This window comes from Haliotis cracherodii, unplaced genomic scaffold, assembly GCF_022045235.1.
Source record: "Haliotis cracherodii isolate W230 unplaced genomic scaffold, xgHalCrac1.p SCAF_3, whole genome shotgun sequence".
Taxonomy (NCBI): domain Eukaryota; kingdom Metazoa; phylum Mollusca; class Gastropoda; order Lepetellida; family Haliotidae; genus Haliotis; species Haliotis cracherodii.
The window spans coordinates 18690966-18714077 of NW_027266286.1; the positions used below are offsets into that span (position 1 = coordinate 18690966).

Consider the following 23112-nt stretch of genomic DNA (forward strand, 5'->3'; position numbering starts at 1 on the left):
TGACAGTATGTTGAGGACAGAAGGTTATTGAGGGAGTTGTGGTGACAGTATGTTGAGGACAGAAGGTTCCATATGGAGGGAGTTGTGGTGACAGTATGTTGAGGTCAGATGGTTATTGAGGGAGTTGTGGTGACAGTATGTTGAGGTCAGAAGGTTATGGAGGGAGTTGTGGTGACAGTATGTTGAGGTCAGAAGTTTACGGAGGGAGCTGTGGTAGTGGTGAAGTACTGTGGCAACAAGAAACACAGCTGCTATCTTCATGAATGGTGGCGGTTAAAGCTTTACTCAGTAGTGGTGGTTGTGGTTGTGAAGTACTGCCTCAGTGGGGTGAGGAGGTTTCTCATGATGGGGATACTCCAGGACTTGCCCAGCAGCTTCTGACGGCGTGTTGCAGGCAGATTTCCAACATCCGTATAATGAGGTGGGTACCCAAACAGCCTGCAACAAGAAGATGGCAATCAGCCTACAACTTGTCACCTGTATGGTACTGACATTCAAGAATCATAACCAGAGTGAATCTTGGATTTGAGTGAGTGTGTGAGTTGGGTTTAACGCCATTTAACATTATTCCAGTTATATCACGGCGTGTCAGCTTAATGTGGGAAGAAAGCCCGAAGTGATGCAGGTCTCAGACATTTACCACTTCGGTGAAACCAACAAGCACGGGTATGGTGCTGACAAACCTAGAAACATAATCGGGGCGAACCGGGATTCGAACCCACAATCATAGGTTTCTGGCATGCCCAAGGGATGCAACTCTGCACAGCGAATCGCGGCGCCTTAGACAACTGGGACACCCTTGCCCCCATCTTGGATTTGAACCCACAATTCATTACAGCATAGGAAACTGCACATTGAGATTCAGTACCTTAGATTAGTTACCAGCTAAGAAAGTATGTTCAAAACAATTCTGAAATGTTATTCCAATACATGTGTCTTCTAAGACAGGACTGACACAGTAGAAATGTGCTATGGTCATCTACCTCTCAACCTCTGGAATCCAAATCCCAGTTGTCTCTCCTTCCATCTCGATGGGAAACAGCTCATCATGTTTGCCATGCTTCAGGCTATTGGTGCGTGTGGTGACACAACCCATCTTGGTGATGGTGGCTCGGCGGTTGCAGTTGCGTTCCAGGACACTGTTCAGATCCACATTCTCATGCATGAAGGTGGAGATAGCTGGTGTGCTGGGGACAACAAGCAAGGTACAGCTACTGTTACTGCAGGCCCTCAGTTGTTGAAAGTTCATTATGAATTAACTATTACAAATCATGCAGAAGAGCATAGATAATGGAGTGTTACTTCTCCTTGAAATTTACCCACAAAACTCTTCACCAATCAAAGACATGTTGAGGATATTGCCCAGAACAGTCTTCCTCTCCCCTGTCACAGACCTACCTGTACATGCCGGGGATGTTTTCCAATAACATTCTTCCTCTCCCGTCACAGACCTATCTGTACATGCCGGGGATGTTTCCCAATAACATTCTTCCTCTCACCTGTCACAGACCTACCTGTACATGCCGGGGATGTTTCCTAATAACACTCTTCCTCTCACCTGTCACAGCTGTACATGCCGGGGATGTTTCCCAATAACATTCTTCCTCTCACCTGTCACAGACCTACCTGTACATGCCGGGGATGTTTCCCCATAACACTCTTCCTCTCACCTGTCACAGCTGTACATGCCGGGGATGTTTCCCAATAACATTCTTCCTCTCACCTGTCACAGACCTACCTTACATGCTGGGGATGTTTCCTAATAACACTCTTCCTCTCACCTGTCACAGCTGTACATGCCGGGGATGTTTCCCCATAACACTCTTCCTCTCACCTGTCACAGACCTACCTGTACATGCCGGGGATGTTGCCCCAAAAAAACCTTCCCCTGCGCTGAGCTGACATGTACTTGGAGTCCCACAGGGCTGGCTGGCACTAAAAGACAAAATACACTGAGTATAATAGAAACATGAAATGGTGGCATCAAAAATGGAAAAGAGTTCACAACTACTACTTGTATTAAATAAAAACAAAACATTCACCACCATTTCCTGAAGTATAATAATACTTTCTGGTTACAAAAATGTGTCTACTGTATATTTGGACTTATGCCGGTAATATATTCTATTTGTTTCATTAATTTTATTCCAAATTCCATTCAATATTGTTTACATTAATTTTGGTGAAATTGTGTGTTAAGTGATTGCTCTAAGCAGCAACCAGTCAGACTACCGCTATTGATGCCTTGAAATGAACTTTAGTTGACAGCGAATGGATACACATATCATAAATGCCATACTTTGACTCCTAAAAAGTTATATTTGTGGCAATTTGACAATGATATGTCAACATAATGTTTTTGCAATCAAAATACATGTAGTGCGGGAACTATGTTCCATATATACAATATATCCTGCAATAGCAATCTTCTGTACCAAAATGCTATGCTGTTGGAATATATAAATTTTAATATATATATATATATATATAAGCTGAAACTAAAATAACTCTATATTGAAATATATAATTCCTGATAAAATAATTATTTCAGATATGATTTCTTCTGACCATTGCATCTAAATTCTTTAAAGCTGGGTACTTTTAAAGTGAACGACCAATAGATTGGGAGAAAATGAGTGAACAATTGATTGCTATTTCCAGCTTAGTTTCCAAGAAGATAAACATGGTAATCTTAATCTCTGCATATAAATCAATGCCTTGAAGAGCAGGAAATACAATTTAAATAGTAAGTCATCATGTCTTGTGATGTTTCATATCAAATGCCATATTTTATTGACCAAGTTTGTTGTACCTGTTTATTCACTTTAATTTGCTGAAGGGACAAGATGTGTTTTTTCACTGTGCATAACACAAGATATATTTTTTTTTTACACTATGAATCAAAGACAACTACTATTCTAATCTTTTTTCAAACACTGAACAAGCAGCATAGATTGTGTTTGGTAGGCAGAGCATGTACTGTTGTGTTGGTCATCTACCCCTACGACCTCACCTCGGTTAAACCTCCAATCGTCTATAACGTTCATCAATTATTTGGACCCCAAAGGTAGCGTTGTAGCGATGGATCACTGTATATCCAATTTTGATAAATAATAACAATATTCTCCTAATTTGCCTGCCAAGGGCATTTTGTTTGGAATCCTAGATAAATCCCTGTTTGATCATTTCTCGTAGAAAATATGTGTGCACCTGGTAGTAGCTATCAAACTTTACAAATGACCTTCACTGTCACAATGACCTTGCATGTAGGTGACTCATGAAATTTTCAGATTGCAGACCCACCAAGGGATGGCATGTTACAAGTTTAATGGACCTACAGTAAATGTATCTTGAGTCAGGTGGTACACAAACCTTTACGAGTACCGGGTATATGAAGAGGATGACCTTGATCCTTGACATCAGTAAAACCTTCCTTGTGCAATTAATAATATCCTTGAAAATTTCAAGTGTTGCATAGTTTCAAATTCTGCCAAAACATAAAAAGATCCCCATCACATGGGGCTGACAAGTGATGAATAATGTATGCATACAGTAGTAACTGAACCATAAAAAAAAACCCAAAAAATGTTTCAGAAATGTCACATAACATTGATATATGAAAATCCACAAGACAAATAATAAAACTGAATATTTCATGATGAAAATATCATTCATACTTATCCTGACTCAAACTAATTTGCTTATCTCTTCGTATTCCTGAAAGGTTGTGAAAACTTTCTGTGCTGGGTTGCCAGTGAACAGGAAACATCTCCCCCAAATGCACCCATCTCAAGAAGAGGTGCACCGGAACCATTTGACACATCACTGTTTACTTTCTCTTATCATTTCACTGAGTGGAGGTGGGAGGATTTGTGGACCAATTCAAGGAGGACGATGACATTGTCTGAATGGAAGTGATGGCCTTCGCAGAGGGTGACAGCTTTGAGGCAGACGAAGATTTCTTGCCAGGGTCCTAAGATTAAGCTGCAGACTTTTTTCGACTTTAAGGTGCCCTTCAGTCAGGAATCAATGCTCCAACTGATGGGAAGAAATCGGAGCAGTCTGCGGCGATATAAGATCAATCTGAATATCGTCTTCAATGTCGAACCCATCTCTTCATCTGAAGGGGGGCATGGTGTAGTCTCACACTCGACTGTCTTCTTCTTTTTGATGGTATCAGACGATGAAGTAGATCCTGAAGAATCTCTTCCTCTCTATATTTTCTTCCTCTCCTCTAAAATATGTTCAGCAAATTCTTCATCAACCATTTGGGAGCAGAATTCAAATTCACTGTTCTGCAGTATATGGTATATGTTTTCTGTTCACTGGGAACACAGCACAGGAAATTCCAACTACATTTTGGGAAAAAGAAGAGATAAGCAAATTAGTAAGAGTCAGGATAAGGTAAACTTTGTAACTTGAAATCTCATTGTCATGCTGCATGATTCATAATGATGTGAAGCATGACCTCCTACCTCTAGGAAGCGTGACATGGTATTCTTGAACTCGGTCTTCATGGACGCCACATTCTCATACAGCCAGAACAGATGCGTGTTGCTGTTGAGTTGCTGCAGCTTGTCACGGACGCGCACATACTCGAAGAACAGCAGGGCAGTGCTCCCTGCAGGTAGATAGTTTTGTTTGTTGTATACACCACACTCTGCAATATTCTAACTTCATGATGATGGCCTGTGTATAAATGAATCTGGACAAGACAAACTTGTCAGTTAGGGCTGGGACGAGTCAAAATTTACTACCCGGGTACCCACCCCACTATTACCCGACCCTACCCGGGGACCCACTGTAGGTCTCATGAGATAGGTACAAGTGTCCTTTAGGGAATAGTTTGACCATAGTCCTGGCAAAATGTACTTAGATACACGTATGAGACTATCTGGTCATGCATACATTGAAGTTGACTGAAGTTTTATATCTATTCAAACATAAAAAGTCAGAAGGAATGGGTGCATAGTCAGAAAGAAATTCGAAAATTAGTCACTTATAGTGTAACCGTGGAAGTTCTAGACACTTTTTGCCATTAAACAATATATCACGTGACTAACCATGGGTTTGGGTAGTCCTGGGGGTAATTCTTGAATTCTAACCCCAAAGCTCAGATTTTGGGGGACAAGAGACGCATGCACTCAACTCAGTCAGTAGTAAATCTTGGACTTGTAGCAAACATAATCACTTAGATTTACCTGGGCCATTTCATATTTCAGCTTCAATTTACAATTTTTTATGCTTAGGTAAAGTCAGCAATTTTCCAGTTATATCACAATTAATCAGCAAATAATCAAGTCTAGGCCAGGAAAACCTGTGATATAATGCTGTGCGCAACAAACCAGGCAATCTTGGCATCATGACATACAATAAGTTAGGTCTCCAAGGTAAGCAGGAAGGTTTAATGCCACACTCAATGACAGTGGTCTGTAAATAATCAAATATGGACCAGACAATCCAGTGATTCACATCACGAGCATCTATTTATGCATTTGGAATACAATGACATGCATCAACCAAGTCAGCAAGCCTGACCACCTGATACTGTTTGTCGCCTCTTGCGACAAGCAAGGCCGTGGGTTGCTGAATCATAAAGGGTGTTACAATTGGTTGAAACTATGGAAGACTTGCAGCAGTCCCTGGCTTCTGGTAATACATTAAACCATCAATAGTTCCTATGTATAGAATACAACATGATCCATTGTTTTAACAGATGTAATAAACTGAAAAACATACCGTTAAAAAGCAACATTTCAAAATGACTTTAACACAAACAAAATTTGTTCAACACAGATTCATCAGTAAGTATTCTTTCAGAGTCCCTTCATGAATTCATACAATAAGATGTTTTCTTTTCACAAATTTTGGGCTAGGTGGCCCAGTGGCCGTAATTCACAGTACAAAGTTGCTTCCCTGAGGCATGCCAGAAACATATGATTGTGGGTTCGAGTCCCAGTTTCCCACAATTAAGTTTCTTGGCGCTCATGGGTTTCATCAGAGTAGTAAACGTCTGAGACCTGCATCACTTCAGGCTTTCCTCCCACATTAAGCCGACACACTGTGACCTAACTGGAATACTGTTCAAACAAGTGATAAAACCCAACTCACTCACTCACTCAACAAGTTCTCTTCACCATAGAATATAGAAGACTTAGCATATGATGTAATGTCAACAAGAAAGTCTACAGTGTCAGAAGGAGAATGTTCTGCTCAGGAATCCCCACATAGGTCTACTGTGTAAAGTACTACCCCAAGCACTGATCAAACAAGCAATGGTCAAACAAGCAATGGTCAAACAAGCAATGGTCAAACATGCAGTGGTAACCAAACAGATTCTGGCAATCCCATGACTCCAGGGTGCAACATTTTCATATTTTAATCAAAGAAAATACAAGGTCTGATAGAACAGTAGCCTGATTCTTATTAATGAAACATAATCCACTAACCGGACTGGAAACCTCTCCTTGCAGGATTTGCAAGAGAAACATCATTGCAAGGGGAGCCACCAATTAGAAGATCTATGGGAGACAACTCGGCCAACTGAAAAGTAATTGCCAACAACATCAACCAATCAACATGTATATGTGCAAATATGCATGCACTGTGAAGGGAAACTGCAAAGTTCTGTAGCTCACTATTACGTATATACATTTCTGACCAAGTTCTCTATACCTGTCAGATTCAGCTCATAAGGCCCTTGATCCAGATGAGCTCGGGATTTCTGATCTGAAATGCATGGATAGGGGAAATGAGTGAATGTTGTTTTATGCTGAAGTCAGCAATATTCCACGTACACCATGAAGGCCTGAAAATAATTGTGCTCGCATGGGCTGGCAGAAGAGAGCGGGATACCATGAGCAACGATACACTAAATCTTTCAGAAGACAAAGCAATCTGAAGGCGACAATTGTTTAAGTCTATGTTACAGAGTTAAGGTCGTCTTTAAACTGTAAATCTTTAAATAAACGCAAGCGTGAATTAAATATAAAAAAATGTGAATGGTGTTTGCTCTCATTAATTGACTGCACTGTCTCAAAAATGACTATCAGCAATAAGACGACCTCACTGTATACTTAGGATAGCAGAAATACCAACTTGGATATAAACACAAACACAGCTTATTGAGCAGCAGTTGTTGCAAGTATATACAGACAAACAGAAGTTTATTCAATATTTTAGGCCATATGACCTATAGTACAGAAGAGTTTTTTTTGTATCAACATTGTACTGTCACCTGTAGGTAATAATAAGTTTACATAAAATATTAACGTCTAATTTCAAAAATCTTCTTCAGGAATATTGACAGAGATGATATTGTATTAGCATTGCGGGAGTTCAACAAATTTTTCATCAGTTGTTCATCTTTGTACATAGTTGAAATCATTGGGAGCTATATATTTCTAAGAAACTGATAATATTTACTAATGAGAAGTACATGAAACTCATCCTCAACATTGCCTTCATTAAAATAACGGCATAAACTACTTTCTTTATCTTGTACATTTTTCTTTCTGAGATTATTAACATTAAAATTATGTAATGATATACGTAATTTACAAAAAGATCTTCTCAAAGTTCTATCCTGAAGTACAGATACATATTTTTCAGGAACAAGTTATGATTTTATATTCGTATAAAAACCTTGAGGATGATATTTGACAGTGCCAATCTTGTGAAAATATATCAACTTATCTTTTCTTAATCATGAAGATAAATAATTTATCATTTCCAACATCGTGAGATATCCATGCAAGAGAAAAAACAGACATACAAAGAATATTCCTGATCTCAGACACCCATAAACAATATTTACCCTTTTCATCCAAGGCTTTTAACATATTATACCATTGAGGAGGAAATCTATTTGCAAGTATATAACAATGTCATTCAAAGAATAGGTATTACACAATGGGCATCCGGTGAGTTATCACTGCCAGGGTCAAGAGTTCTAGCCACAAGCTTGTTAACACCTCCGCACACCAATCAGTGAACTGTTGTTGGTTCAATTATCTTATTGCCTTTGAACTTCCTCAATGCCAGTCAACAGAGTAAACATATGAACAGTGTGTTGCTTTTAGGAAAACACTGTTTATTGTTTTTGACGGAAGTGCACTACTCAGCGCTAATAAGCGATGCTATTTGAACTTTCATTGTATTTAGGTAAGGATATGATGGGGGGGGGGGGGGAAGAGGGAGAGATTAGCATTGATATTGATTCACATTTTTGGCTACTAGGGGTCAGCAGTTGTATTAATTTGGAGATGTTTTAAGTTCCAGGTTTACAGTATATAAGCATTAAATTTGCTTAGTGGGAGATACCCATCTCAAAATCAGAAATTGAAAGTGTAAACAAACAAAAAATAACCAAAAAATGGCATAATCAATATCAAAACTCAAATAGCCAAAACAAAAAAGTGCTCAGAAAACCACTAGCCAAACCTAAAATCCTACACCCCTTTAAAAATTCCAAAAATTCAATGTAAGCAACCAGTAAAAAGCCCCCACTTGGGTTGCACACACCACTTTCACCCTTTTGGAAAACAATAAATGGTCTGGCCAGGCCCTTTTGCGAAATATGCTACAGTCGGAAAGCGCACATTAAATCTCCTATATCAGTCAGTCAGTCAGTTAGTGGGAGAGGGGCCAGATGCTTGCGAAGAGCTAGTAAATACAACAAGTACTGGGAGTTGGGTATGTCCGCCCCGGAATTCTCATGTTGTCAAGTAAGTGCAGGATCAGGATTCAGTGGACACATTAACAAATGTTCACCAAGGGCACCTGCACCAACCTTCTCGTGATCCAGCCGTGTGACATCTCCCACATGGACCACCGAGTTGCCATGGTTACATCTGGTAACAATGATGGCATCAGCATCAATCTCACTGGCGTAGTAGGCATCAACACTGAAGCCAAGCTGGTCAAGTGTTAATTTCCCTGGCAAGAAGGAAATGTATGTAGTACATCAGAGGTGAGGTGAAGGAGTGCATGGATAACTGTTGCCAGTCAGTCGTTGTTTCTATTGATATTGTAATCTGTTATGCTTCAATGCTGACAACACAACTGTTTTTTAAACATGGATACAACCAGGGCCCTGTTCCACAAAGCGATCTTAGCGCTAAGATGATCGTAACTCCCATACTTTAACACTGGCCTATGGTAGTCGTAGGCCTATGATCGCTCTGTGGAATGGGGCCCAGGGCTTCAATTTGTGTTCCCCGGTCAGTAATCGTGAATCTGTTTAAAAATATATCACCGAAAGAGTTGGTCGCTTTAGTGATGTAGTTACTCTTACTATACCATGTTCCTTATTAAATCCCTGAATGCATAGATGTATAGTGTGCTTCAAAATGGGTGGTGCCCATCCCTGCACCTCTTCTTGATCTGCATTTGGTGATCTGTCTATGTTACTCACCACTGCCAATGCCGTCAAACAGACTGAGGACCCGGAGTGGTCTCTTCGTGCGGAAGTAGGCTAGGCTGGGCATCTGTGGAAGAGACACAGAGCAAAAATCAAAATCCTGGTTATAAGAAGATGAATTATGTATTGTGACAGTACACCTCTGCCCACCCCTCTCATTCAACTTGTGTCAAGTACATTACCTGCATACCTGTACCTGTGTCATATCACTACCTGCTCCATCTTCACTTGAACCCATGTACCTGTGCCAAGTATGAGTAATTGAGTATCTCCTTGGCTCCTCAATGACTCCCCCTAAACCTGTTACCTGCATGATATATCAGTGACTCCCCCTCACCTGCACTCGTTACCTGCATGATACATCAGTGACTCCTTCTCACCTGCACTCGTTACCTGCATGATATATCAGTGACTCCCCCTCATTGAAACCTCATTACCTGCATGATATATCAGTGACTCACCCTCACCTGCACTCATTACCTGCATGATATATAAGTGACTCCCCCTCACCGACACTTATTACCTGCATGATATATCAGTGACTCACCCTCACCTGCACTCGTTACCTGCATGATATATCAGTGACTCACCCCTTACCTGCACTCGTTACCTGCATGATGTATCAGTGACTCACCCCTCACCTGCATGATATATCAGTGACTCCCCCTCACCTGCACTCGTAACCTGCATGATATATCAGTGACTCACCCCTCACCTGCATGATATATCAGTGACTCCCCCTCACCTGCACTCGTAACCTGCATGATATATCAGTGACTCACCCCTCACCTGCATGATATATCAGTGACTCCCCCTCACCTGCACTCGTAACCTGCATGATATATCAGTGACTCACCCTCAGCTGCATGATACACCAGTGACTCACCCCTCACCTGCATGATACACCAGTGACTCACCCTCACCTGCACGATATATCAGTGACTCACCCCTTACCTGCCCGATACATCAGTGACACCCCCTTCCCCCTCACCTGCATGATACATCAGTGACACCCCCTTCCCCCTCACCTGCATGATACATCAGTGACACCTCCCCCCCTCACCTGCATGATACATCAGTGACACCTCCCCCCCTCACCTGCATGATACATCAGTGACACCCCCTTCCCCCTCACCTGCATGATACATCAGTGACACCTCCCTCTCCTGCATGATACATCAGTGACACCCCCTTCCCCCTCACCTGCATGACACATCAGTGACTCCCTCTTCCGCATGATACATCAGTGACTCCCCCTTCCCCTTCACCTGCATGATACATCAGTAACACCTCCCTCTCCCGCATGATACATCAGTGACACCTCCCCCTGCCCCCCCTCACCTGCATGATACATCAGTGACACCCCCTTCCCCGAAACCTGCATGATACATCAGTGACACCCCCTTCCCCGAAACCTGCATGATACATCAGTACAGTCCCTTACCTGTACCCGGTACCCTGTGTCAAAAAACCTAATGATCATCTCCTGTGAGTTGGGACGAGGACGGAGGAGACAGTCAGGCTGGTTGGTACACGAGGAACACAGGAAGCAGTGCCACCTGCTGGCCGCTATCACCTGCAAGAAGAGAAGGTTGTTTCCACTGCAGAGCATGAAGTGCCAGGTCTGATACACAGTGTACAAGAATGAAGTTGATAATCCTCTCTGGAACTACTGATAAAGTAGCAATTAAGTACCTTATACCACAAGCTATAGGAGTTGAAATGGGCAAATGGTAATGTCTATTAGATGAAAAGGTTCTGTTATAATATAAATCTGTTCGACATGCAGATCAGGTCTGAAAATAAATAGGAGTATGAATCTAAGGTCATGTCATGCCTAATTAATTCTTTTGGAAAACACAGCCAAGTCTGACTGCAACTGTGGGAGATACCTGTTGCAGCATATCTTCCCCTCCTAGTTCCTCGACACATGGCCTGCAGTACACCCTGAAACATGAAAACATGTAAACTGAAGCATGTACCCTGAAACATGAACCAGTACACCCTGAAACATGAACCAGTACACCCTGAAACATGAACCAGTACACCCTGAAACATGAACATGAACCAGTACACCCTGAAACATGAACCAGTACACCCTGAAAAATTAACTTTTACACCCTGAAACATGAACCAGTACACCCTGAAACATTAACTTCTACACCCTGAAACATGAACCAGTACAACCTGAAACATTAACTTCTACACCCTGAAACATTAACCAGTACACCCTGAAACATGAACCAGTACACCCTGAAACATTAACTTCTACATCCTGAAACAATAACTTCTACACCCTGAAACATGAACCAGTACACCCTGAAACATTAACTTCTACACCCTGAAACAATAACTTCTACACCCTGAAACAATAACTTCTACACCCTGAAACATTAACTTCTACACCCTGAAACATGAACCAGTACAACCTGACACATGAACCAGTACACCCTAATACCCATGAAGATCTGGGGTAGAATAGGTTTTCAGCAACCCATGCTTGCTGTAAAAGGAGACTTTGCAGGATCGGGTGGTCAGGCTCGCTGACATGGATGAAGCATGTCATTGATCCCAATTGCCTGGATCCATGCTCATGATATCAATCACTGGATTGTCTGGCCCAGACTCGATTATGTACAGACCGCCTTCCTATAGCTGGAATCTTGCTGAGTGTGGCGTTAAACAACAAACCAATCAACCAACCAGTACACCCTGAAACAATAACTTCTACAACCTGAAACATTAGCCATTAAACCCTGAAACATGAACCAGTACACCCTGAAACATTAGCCAGTACACCCTGAAACATTAACCAGTACACCCCGAAACATGAACCAGTACACCCTGAAACATTAGCCAGTACACCCTGAAACATTAGCCAGTACACCCTGAAACATTAACCTGTACACTCTGAAACAATAACTTCTACACCCTGAAACATTAGCCAGTACACCCTGAAACATTAACCTGTACACTCTGAAACAATAACTTCTACACCCTGAAACATTAGCCATTAAACCCTGAAACATTAACCAGTACACCCTGAAGCATTAACCAGTACACCCTGAAACATTAGCCATTAAACCCTGAAACATTAACCAGTACACACTGAAACAATAACTTCTACACCCTGAAACATTAGCCATTAAACCCTGAAACATTAACCAGTACACTCTGAAGCATGAACCCATACACCAACTTCCAGAATTTCCAATTCCCTTGGTCTAATGTACCAACCTTTTACACTCAGGAGAATCACAAACAAACAGGTCTCCCCCGGCTCCACAGACAGCACAGAAGCTCTGAAACAAACATATCAATACAGACGCTGATGACATCCTGTTGTGATATATGTCAACTTATTTTTCAACACCAGTAAGTTTTTATCTCAAATCTCATAAAAGTTGTCACATCAAAAAACATATGCATATCCATAACAGGAACTCACGTGAAGTCCGTCATCCCCAACGGCGTACATCGTGTCTGTTACCTCCGTCTGCAGAAACAAGGATATGAAAAACCTTGTTCATGTACATCTCTCTCTCTCTCTCTCTCTCTCTCTCTCTCTCTCTCTCTCTCTCTCTCTCTCTCTCTCTCTCTCTCTCTCTCTCTCTCTCTCTCTCTCTCTCTCTCTCTCTCGGGCATATATTTAATTCTGTATCTGCCATCTTACTTTAATTTAACACAATACAATAACTAACACTATAGAAGCCAAATACATGCATAGCATGTATACTGCATACTGTGGAAATAAATTACTGGTACGCCAATTTGATTTCGAGAATACAAATTCTTTAAGGTTAAAGAAATGTAGTAAAATCTAAATATTTTTTACATTTGTATACTTATCCTGCATTACTCTGTATTGCATTTACTGCTGTCTTTGACAGAGTGACGAACTGTGTGAGATCCAGCTGCTGAAGAAAGTTGTCCCAACCAGCTCAGGAGGCAGCGCCCTCTCACAGTCGGTACGGGACCCGGAAGTCATGACGTCACACAAAAACACATAACTGCTTTAAACATAACATCTGAAACTTCGTGGGGAGGTAGCGTAGCGAAAGGGAGGGCACTTAGACTTCGTAATGCAGGATAAGTATACTAATGTAAAAAATATTTAGATTTTACTAAATTTTTTAACTTATCCTGCATTACTCCGTATTGCATCTTTATCAGACAGCATGGCCGGTGGGCATACCTGCAGATGTGAACCATATTAAACCCTCGTCAAGGTCCGATGAATCCGCACCGCATACAAGTGATGACCGGAACATCTACGACCATTCCTGTCTTCAGGAAACAAGAGTCGATGCAAAAACGAAACGCCCGAATAGGTAACCGAAATACAATGAGGCGTGTAGCCAAAATATATAACTTACCGAAGAGCGAAAGCGAAACGCAGTAGAGCCCTCTAATCTGAGGCGATAAACACCAGAGAGTTCGACGGGCCCCGCTCGGGGAATCGAAGAATCAGCGGCGTTGGCGGCAAAATCTACGACCAATCCCAAGAGCGAATGCGAAACGCAGGAGAGCCCTCTAGGCTGGAGGCAAGGAACACCGGTGAGGTCGACGGGCACCGCTCAGGTATCAGAGAAGCAGCGGCGTTGGCGTCGGCGCCGGTGTCCACATCTACTACCATTCCTGTCGTCAGGAAACGAGAGTTGATGCAAAAAGTAAAACCCGGATAGGTGACAGCAATAGAATGAGTCGGGTAACCCAAAACTAAAACTGACCTAAGAGCGAATGCGGAACGCAAGAGATCCGTCTCGTCTGGGGTGATAAACACCAGAGAGGTCGACGGGCCCCGCTCAGGGTATCGGGGAATCAGTGGCGTCGGAGATAGATGACCTGTTGGGCTACAACCAGGGACCAAAACTGTGAACGCCGGCGACAACTTTCAAGGCTACATCACGGAAGTAGTGGTTGGTGAAGGCGGTGTCCGATCGCCACGAACAGGCTTCTCTGAACGACTGGATGGAACAGTATACCGTGAAGAACCAGTGTAAATACGATCGCCCTGATCTCATTTTATTTCAGGTGATAGCCTTTGGGGGGAGGGTCCAATCCGGCGGCTCATAAGCTTTAAGGATGACCGTCCGGAGCCACAGGGAAAAGTATTCCGGCTGACCAACGACTGCGACGAAGGGGAGACCGGCAGAAAAAGGTGTTTCCTAGACTTGCGGCAGTCTTTAGATCGTAGAATAACCTTCAGTGCCCTTACTGGGCATAATGACGCTCATCCTCATCCTCGGCACCCACACTGGACGAGGGGGGAGGGGACAAGGAATGATCTATCAGGCTGTCCTGGGAGTTGAGTCTTTACGCTGACGTCCCAGTACGGTCCATGATGAACGGCGCCCTTAAGGTTCTACGATTCGCAAAAAGGTGTGATCGCCTGCGAGCCAACCTCAAGTAGACGAAGTAATCAGCTTCACAATCGACCGCCGGGGCATCGACGTAACCGGGTAGTAGGAAGTGGAATATGGCCATTGCACGAAGTAATGAGATCGTTTTCATCCCTGAAGCGGCGTATAAGTACTCCTGTTCTTATATCGAGGTGACGATGGAGGACGACAACACGATACGATGCAGGTGCAGGTATGCAACAGGGGTCAGTGGGACGGCCGAGGGACTTTAAGTATTAAATCGACACTGTGTCCCGTAGTCAAGGCGGAAGATAGGAAGGTGTCGTAGTCGAAAAGATCAAACCGGACGAAGGAAGGCGATCTTTTCCATCCCTTGAACGCCTATAGGCGCTATCGTTCTTATAGCGAAGGGTTGATGAAACAAGGTTCCTCGTGACAGCCGTGTTGGTAGAGGAGGTCTATTGTTTCCAAAATCCGTGCATGGATGGACTGCGACATGCGCCTGGTTGAGTGGTAGCACCAAGCGGACAGGTAGACATGGAAACCAATCTGTAGAAATACATGGCACCCCTTGCCATGGTAAGTTGACCTAATTCCGGTCGGAGTTGTTGACAGTCCGACTACTTGACACGTGACATGTAAATCACTCTGCGCAGTAGCCGAGAAAACCGCCTTGGAGTCGGAACTGAGGTGCAAACTCCACACACAGACAATCCTCAATGAACTGTGTGAGAGACGATCAAGTGGTGTACCCGAGTTTTGCGATAAAACACGGAACCCCATGGGCATCGTGGAAAACCCGGTGAGCGCCGAGGAAGAGTCTCTTTCAGGAACGCTGGCGCTAGGGTAGGGTAGAACAGCGTTGGTGTCGGCGATGTCGACGAAGTAAACTCTTTGTAAGTGGATGTCGTCGTCGAATCTGATACAGACGCTGTTCACATGACGCTCTGTTTCGATGGAAACCCGCAGGTCATCTCTCCGGAATCATAGCGCTTTAAACGACGGGATTATGGATAACGTCTCAGTGGGCAAGTTGAAACAGACCAACTGTCTATTGGTTGAAAAGATTCCACCCAGGAAGTAGAACGATAGTCACGATCTCGAAGACCGACGGGAGAGTAGCGACAGGAGCGGCGACAGTTGTTTCACCATGCTTCTCCGTGTGACGAGTTATGAGACGGGAGCAAGAGAAGAGGGCAGCAAGAGAAGAGGGCAGTGGCGCCGGGGAGGCGATTGCCGATGGTGCCCCTTAAGCCGCAGTAGAAGATCGGATAGTCAGCTCGTTGATCTGAGCTTGATAAAGCTTGTTGATCTGGGCGCCGGAGGTCATCTTAGGCGCCGGATACATCATAGGCGCTTCTTCCGTAACTCTTCAGGCGCCGGAGTAGTCAGAGGCGCCAGAGACATTAGAGGCGTCGAAGATCATGAGATCAAAGACCTCAGAGGCGCCGGGAGCGCCGAAGACATCAGAGGATGCGGAGGCGCCGGAGCGCGGAGACATCAGAGGCGCCGGAGGCGCCGGGAGCGCACGAGGCGCCGAGACATCGGAGGCGCCGGGACTGCCGGGACATCAGAGGCGCCGGGAGCGCCGGGACATCGGAGGCACCGGGAGCGCCGGGAGCGCAGGGACATCAGAGGCGCCGAGACATCGGAGGCGCCGGGGGCGCCGGAGACATCAGCGTTGATGTGGTGGTGTTGGAGACCGTAAACGGTCGTATGTCGTGCCAGGGGAGGCAGACTCTACGTTGGGAGCGCTGGAGCCGCCGGTGGAGTAGGAGACCGTGAACGGTCGTATGTCGTGCCATGGGAGGCAGACTCTACGTTGGGAGCCACCGTTGGTGCTGGGAGCACTGCGAAGCTCCGTTGAGCGCTGCTGCCGTCAACGTAGGTGGGGGTCGACGAGCACGTTGAGCGAGGTGTGTCCTGGATACTCGCATGAGCTGAAGGATCACAGCGACGAATGACTGCAACATCGGCACTGCCTTGTGAAAGTACAGGGCGTCGTACAATCACGGCAGAAAGGGGCGGCCCCGACCAGATTTGTTCCCGCGGCAACAAGTGCAGCGAGGCAGAAAATCTGGAATTTAAGCAAAACATAACTATGTGGCAAAGCCACAAAGTGCGGGAAGCATAATGTGATTCAGAAACTTTGTATTTCAATGAAGTTTATGAGATCAAACAATGACGCTAAAAGGTAGCGAAAAAGCATAGCTTTAAGCAAACACATAACCATGTGGCCAATCACAAAGTATGGGAAGCATAATGTGATTCAGAAACTTTGTATTTCAATGAAGTTTATGAGATCAAACAATGACGCTAAATGGTAGCGAAAAAGCATAGCTTTAAGCAAACACATAACCATGTGCAAACACGTAACCATGTGGCAAAACCACAGAGTACGGGAGACATAATGTAACTCAAAAACTTCGTATTATATTGAAGTTTATGAGAAGAAACAATTACGCTGAGAGGTAGCGAAAAGGCAAGACTTTAAGCACACCAAAACAACATACATAAATGTAATGTATTTCCCAAGCCAAAGAGAGAATTCAAAACGCAGAACACGACATTACGTGGCCACGTGGTGAATGGCCAAAATGGCGGGAAAGAAAACAAAATGGCGGAACAACATTGCGCCCGTAAATTACTGTGACGTGAGCCACAGACGAGCGATAAACGTTACAATTTACGAATGGGAAGACCCTAAGGTCACGGCCCATAACAGGTAACAATGTAGCAGCATATAATGAATGTAGAAACACGCAAAATATAAAAAACAAATAATAAGCTTTAATTTCCACAAGGGATACAAAGTACGTCCGTCCGTGGAGGTGACAAAGCAGTTATGTGTTTTTGTGTGACGTCATGACTTCCGGGTCCCGTGCCGACTGTGAGAGGGCGCTGCCTCCTGAGCTGGTTGGGACAACTTTCTTCAGCAGCTGGATCTCACACAGTTCGTCACTCTGTCAAAGACAGTAGTAAATGCAATACAGAGTAATGCAGGATAAGTTAAAAAATTAATCAATTAATGAATGTAACATGACAAAATGTCACAAAAACCTGGTCAAGGTAAAAGCTAATTTGCAAACATTCACATGGTGCCTCCTACCTTGCATCCAGGACAAAGGCCTCCTTCAAACAATGGATGTCCACACACCACCTGCTGTTCCAGGTCCGAACAGCTGATGCAGATATCTACAACAAACCACAAACTTATCTACGCCTTCTTAGACATCCATTTTCAGCACCAAGTCTCCAGCATTTGTCGGTGAAAATGTCCCATCTGAAACTTCCACATTCCCATTCATGCTACTGTGATAACACGAAAACAGCATCATCACTATCCCCTGTCATGGGGTACACAAGAATTTTGTTTGTCATATAGTAGTGAATATAAACTATAAAAAGTACAATAAAGCCTTAGAAAGAGATAACCACTTAGGCTGCTTCATGTCATCAGAAAAATTGATTAAATGTGAAATTAATACATACAAAAGGCCACTTGTCTGGAAAAAATAACTCAGTCTTGATAAGTATCTCTAAGATAAGCTAACTTGATAGATAACAACACGGTTGGACGGACGGACGAACTCCGTTCCTACATCTCTCGCCCCACTTCGTGGCAGGGTATAACAACTAATGTTATAAAGCTGTGCACGTTTCATTTGTATTTCACCGATAACAGAACAAACAAAATGGAGGACAGTGATCTCATACCTAGTTTCACATTCTTGTATTAATTCAGTTTTAAAATGCCTTTGAATTCAGGAAAACAAAACTATCCCATTTTGGACAAAATGATTTCTTTCAGTAGGCTGTACAACTTACTTTGAAGCACTCAATAAGTATCTGCATATACGTATCAAACAGTATCTTAAGAAATATGTGATCCATGTTATAAAGGAGGTGGTAATTGGTGGTGGTGGTAATTGTATTTGACAGATACTTTACTCACATTATAATTTACATGGAATCTATTTTTTTAACAGACAACACAAGTACTTTGAGTAAAATCAGTATCTTAAAAACGTTTCATTTTAATGGCAACAGACTTTCTGGAAATAAAGAAGTTGATTATCCCCAGTTTCTTTTCCTGGAGTTACATACCCAATATCTAAATGCCCCTGAAAGGTCTTTTTCTGATAGAAGCATTCATAAAATCCCATCCACAAGTACACAGTGCTTTTGCATACAATTTCACATGCATGAACATTAAGACCAACCACTGTTATTTCTCCCTTTACATCTTGAGTGAGTGAGTGAGTGAGTGAGTGAGTGAGTGAGTTGGGTTTAACGCCGCTTTTAACATTATTCCAGTTATATCACGGTGTGTCAGCTAAATGTGGGAGGAAAGCCTGAAGTGATGCAGGTCTCAGACGTTTACCACTTCGGTGAAACCCACGAGCACGGGTATAGTGCTCTTAATGCCGGGACTAAGGTAGGGTAACAACAAGTACATTCTTTTGGTATGACGCGGTCAGGCGATTGAACCACCAAACTTCTGCTCTCCAGGAAGACGCTCTATCCACTAGACCAGGAAGGTGGTCTGGGGAGACACTCTTTCCACTAGACCATGAAGGTGGTCTGGGGAGACACTCTTTCCACTAGACCATGAAGGTGATCTGGGCAGACACTCTTTCCACTAGACCATGAAGCTGATCTGGGCACTCTCTCTATCCCCTAGACCATGAAGGTGATCTGGGCAGACACCTTTCCACTAGACCATGAAGGTGATCTGGGCAGACTCTCTTTCCACTAGACCATGAAGGTGATCTGGGCACTCTCTCTATCCCCTAGACAATGAAGGTGGTCTGGGCAGACACTCTTTCCACTAGACCATGAAGGTGATCTGGGCAGACACTCTTTCCACTAGACCATGAAGGTGATCTGGGCACTCTCTCTATCCCCTAGACAATGAAGGTGGTCTGGGCAGACTCTCTAACCCCTAGACAATGAAGGTGATCTGGGCAGACTCTCTAACAGATAGACCATGAAGGTGATCTGGGCACTCTCTCTATCCCCTAGACCATGCAGCTGGTCCCTTTTGCAGTGAGAAGATCCCAATGTGGAACCAACTCTGCTCAGGTAAAATGAAGTTCCTGTTCCATGGCTTCCCTGCGAGTTGTCCTGTACCAATACGTGACTTACCTTTCAGTTGTTTCTGCCCCTTTCTTACAGCTTCCACGGCATTATCTGCAAAACATAATCTTTCTTTCACCTCACACCACGTTAATTCTTACTAGATAATTATGGTCTAGAACATTCAGTTCAAAGGTCAGTCAATAATGTGTTGTCATATGATGTACTTCATGTCCCAGTACCATTTTTGAGAAAGCATGGCTACTTTATTGCCATAGTGGGGGCACAGACGGCCTAGGTGTCTTAGTGACCCAATTCGCTGTGCAGAGTTGCATCCCTTGGACATGCTAGAAAAAAATGATTGTGGGATCAAATCCTGGTTCTCATCCTGATTCAAATCCTGATCATGTTTTCAGGTTTGTCAGCACCATACCTGTGCTTGTGGTGAGACCTGCATCACATGGAGCTATCCTTCCACTTCAAGCTTACACACTGTGATACTGTTCACAGAGGAGTTAAACCAAACTCATTCTCTCAGTACTGCCATTGTGGAATGAATACCTTGCACAAGCTGCTGGACATCTTAATGTCTAAAGGTTTCAGAGTAGAAAGTTTTTTCAACAAACTGAATAACCCAACAAAGTCCTCTTCCAAACTTTTAAAAAATCAAATGAGCAAGGAACAATATGTAATGATATGGACATTTTTTACATTAAAAAAAAAAGCTACTTGGATCAAGTGATATTAGCCTAATTTGAAAAAAACTACCTTTGGATGTTGAATATGTATGTTATTATCTCAATATACTACTAAAAAAAGTTAAGGACCACCAACTTTTTCCATATTACTCAAAATAGTCAATCTGTCCTGGCATGACATTTTAACTGAAGTAATATGTAAGAATCAGAGGTCCTTAACTATATCTTATTGAAACCTCAGAATGGTGATCTCCATTCTCACTCATTAGACCCCTGCCACACACAACCCACCTTACACTGTCATACCAGTCCACACCCAAGCAATGCCATACCACACTACAGCAAACCATGCACCACCCTGCTACACCACCACCATGACAGGACAAACTAGACCACCACCCTGCCACTATCTGTGCCAACACACTGCACCAACCTCTGTTGTCATCTGGCTGCTTGCTGCTGACAGACATACTGGCCACCTTCCTTCTGATGTCCTTCCCGATCTCACTGAGGCAGCCCATCATCGATTCAGGCAAAGGACAGTCTGAAACATGCACATCATAGTTTACAACAGTATGGAGGTCTCAGATACACGGGAATAGTGTAAGTTCGCTAGTTTGAGAAGTCTTTAATGCATATAAGTCTTATGAGTACTGAGAGACATCTAGAGGTACTCGGGGGATGCAAGTGTCTTGGTTACCCTGTGGTGGCAGTAGATTCAGGGGGTACTGGTGGTATGGGGGGAGTTCTAGAGAATCTCGGGGTACCTTTGGGGTATCTAGGGTACCTTGTGAGGTGTAAATAGTGACCTTGAAGGAGGATCCTGGATACTTGTGGATATATTGGGGGGTGAATGTACAGGTACTTGGGAGGAATCTAGGGGGTATTTGTGGGGAATAACGGGTACCTTTAGGGGAATCTAGGAGAAAAAGTAAAGGATCGAGAGAATCTCTGGGTTAGATAGTGACCATGAAGGAGGATCCCCATACTATGAGGGGGGTCCAGGGGCAGCATTGGGGGGTTTTAGGTGAGATAGATCTAGAGAATCTCGGGGTACCTTGAAAAGGTTAAATAGTGACCTTGAAAGATGATCCAGGGTACTTTGTGGGGTGTCCAGGGGTACCTTGAGGGGAATCTAGGTTACCTTCAGGGGGGTCCAGAGACACCTGTCTGCCCGTTGTACTGTCAGGGAAGCCTGCTTCTGCCCACTGCAGCATCTGGGTGTCATTGTTGTTGCTGACATGTGGACCTCCTCGGCGACAGCATTCCTACAAAGAAGGTAGTGTACATTTCAAGTATCACTTTGAGGTTACTGACAGACTTACTATGAAAAGGGCCTGTCCATCATCTTGACCAACTTCACACTGTCAGGAACAAAACTTCAGAGATGCTTCTAAGCACAGGCAATCAATGTTTGAGTGAAGAAGATGAAGCACTAGTTTTACAAAGAACAGGAGGACAAAACCTGGTATTTGGTGAACCTTTGATAAATGAAAAAAGAAATATATATATATGCATATATATCTGTGCTACAAATTGCTAGAGGGCTCACGTCACTGACTTTGCAAAAAAATCAAATGATCTTCCATGTGTGATAAGGGTCCCCTAGTTCTGTATTCCCGACTCATCATTTTATCGTGAGATTATTCACATCATGTGTTTAGTTACAAAACCTACAGCCAAACTTACTGCTAGTGCCTCTAGAACAGCCTTGCGATACATCTTGCTCTTGAAGTTGCCCACTTTGGCCTTGTAGTTCTCAGAGAAAGGTATGATCTTGTCACGAGAGACCTGCAAAGTGCCATATTTTCTTGTGTAAAGAATGGACTTGAGTATAATAAACACCACACTATTGTGGGGTACAGGTGAAGGGAATAAATGCCATCTTGTGTACAAGGTGCAGTCAAAAAATGTGTCCTTGAGTGAATGATTTGTATGGTCAAACTGAGTGGCTAATCATGGTGTTACAATTCACTTAAATATGCATTTCTTCTTTCGATCCTGGTGTGGAATCAGCAGTTGTAGTGGCATATCTACATAATTATGCAAAAAATATGTAAAGTGCACACAGTGAATTGTATTAGGCCTGTCTGTCCTGATTTCAGAACAAGTGTGTTTGTCTACAAACAAGAGAGAAGTCCGGTCAGGTGATATGCAAATTAGCCTGTGGCAGTGGTGTTATGCTATTAAGTCCTCATTGCACCTGAGTGTGTTGCCAAATCTATGGTCAAAGCTCCACACACGCACAAAAAACTATCACGTGACAATCCTGCATTAACTGCATGGTAGACAGATGAACACGTTCCAAAGAATAATGCAACATAGGCAACGTGTTGCCTTGTAGAATGTAGGACGATACCAGTGCACTTACAATTTGAACTCTGTAATATATGATGCTTGGAAAAAATCAACATTCGTCTAAGCACTGCCGATCATACTCATGACAGATCGATGAATACAGTCGGTCCTCACTCACTCTATGATGTCACTCCTGAGAAGGGTAACATTCCCTATCCTGATCGTCAAACAATAATCAATCCTCTAGGTACAA

General features: G+C 43.4%; 1 protein-coding gene across 1 annotated transcript in view; it reads right to left on the bottom strand.

Moving 5' to 3' along the window:
- Positions 1-281: 281 nt before the first annotated feature.
- LOC139474449 (uro-adherence factor A-like) overlaps positions 282-23112 on the bottom strand; it is a 39688-nt gene continuing 16857 nt past the window's right edge. Inside the window, exons 6-21 of the mRNA XM_071257480.1 lie at positions 22251-22352; positions 21706-21829; positions 20995-21105; positions 19933-19977; positions 17894-17979; positions 12870-12917; positions 12659-12723; positions 11314-11368; positions 10866-10997; positions 9416-9488; positions 8792-8937; positions 6450-6543; positions 4476-4621; positions 1850-1935; positions 984-1187; positions 282-438 (exon numbers count right to left, since the gene is read on the bottom strand). Of these exons, the coding sequence (XP_071113581.1) occupies positions 282-438; positions 984-1187; positions 1850-1935; positions 4476-4621; positions 6450-6543; positions 8792-8937; positions 9416-9488; positions 10866-10997; positions 11314-11368; positions 12659-12723; positions 12870-12917; positions 17894-17979; positions 19933-19977; positions 20995-21105; positions 21706-21829; positions 22251-22352 (1674 nt within the window). The remainder of the gene's footprint in view (positions 439-983; positions 1188-1849; positions 1936-4475; positions 4622-6449; positions 6544-8791; positions 8938-9415; positions 9489-10865; positions 10998-11313; positions 11369-12658; positions 12724-12869; positions 12918-17893; positions 17980-19932; positions 19978-20994; positions 21106-21705; positions 21830-22250; positions 22353-23112) is intronic.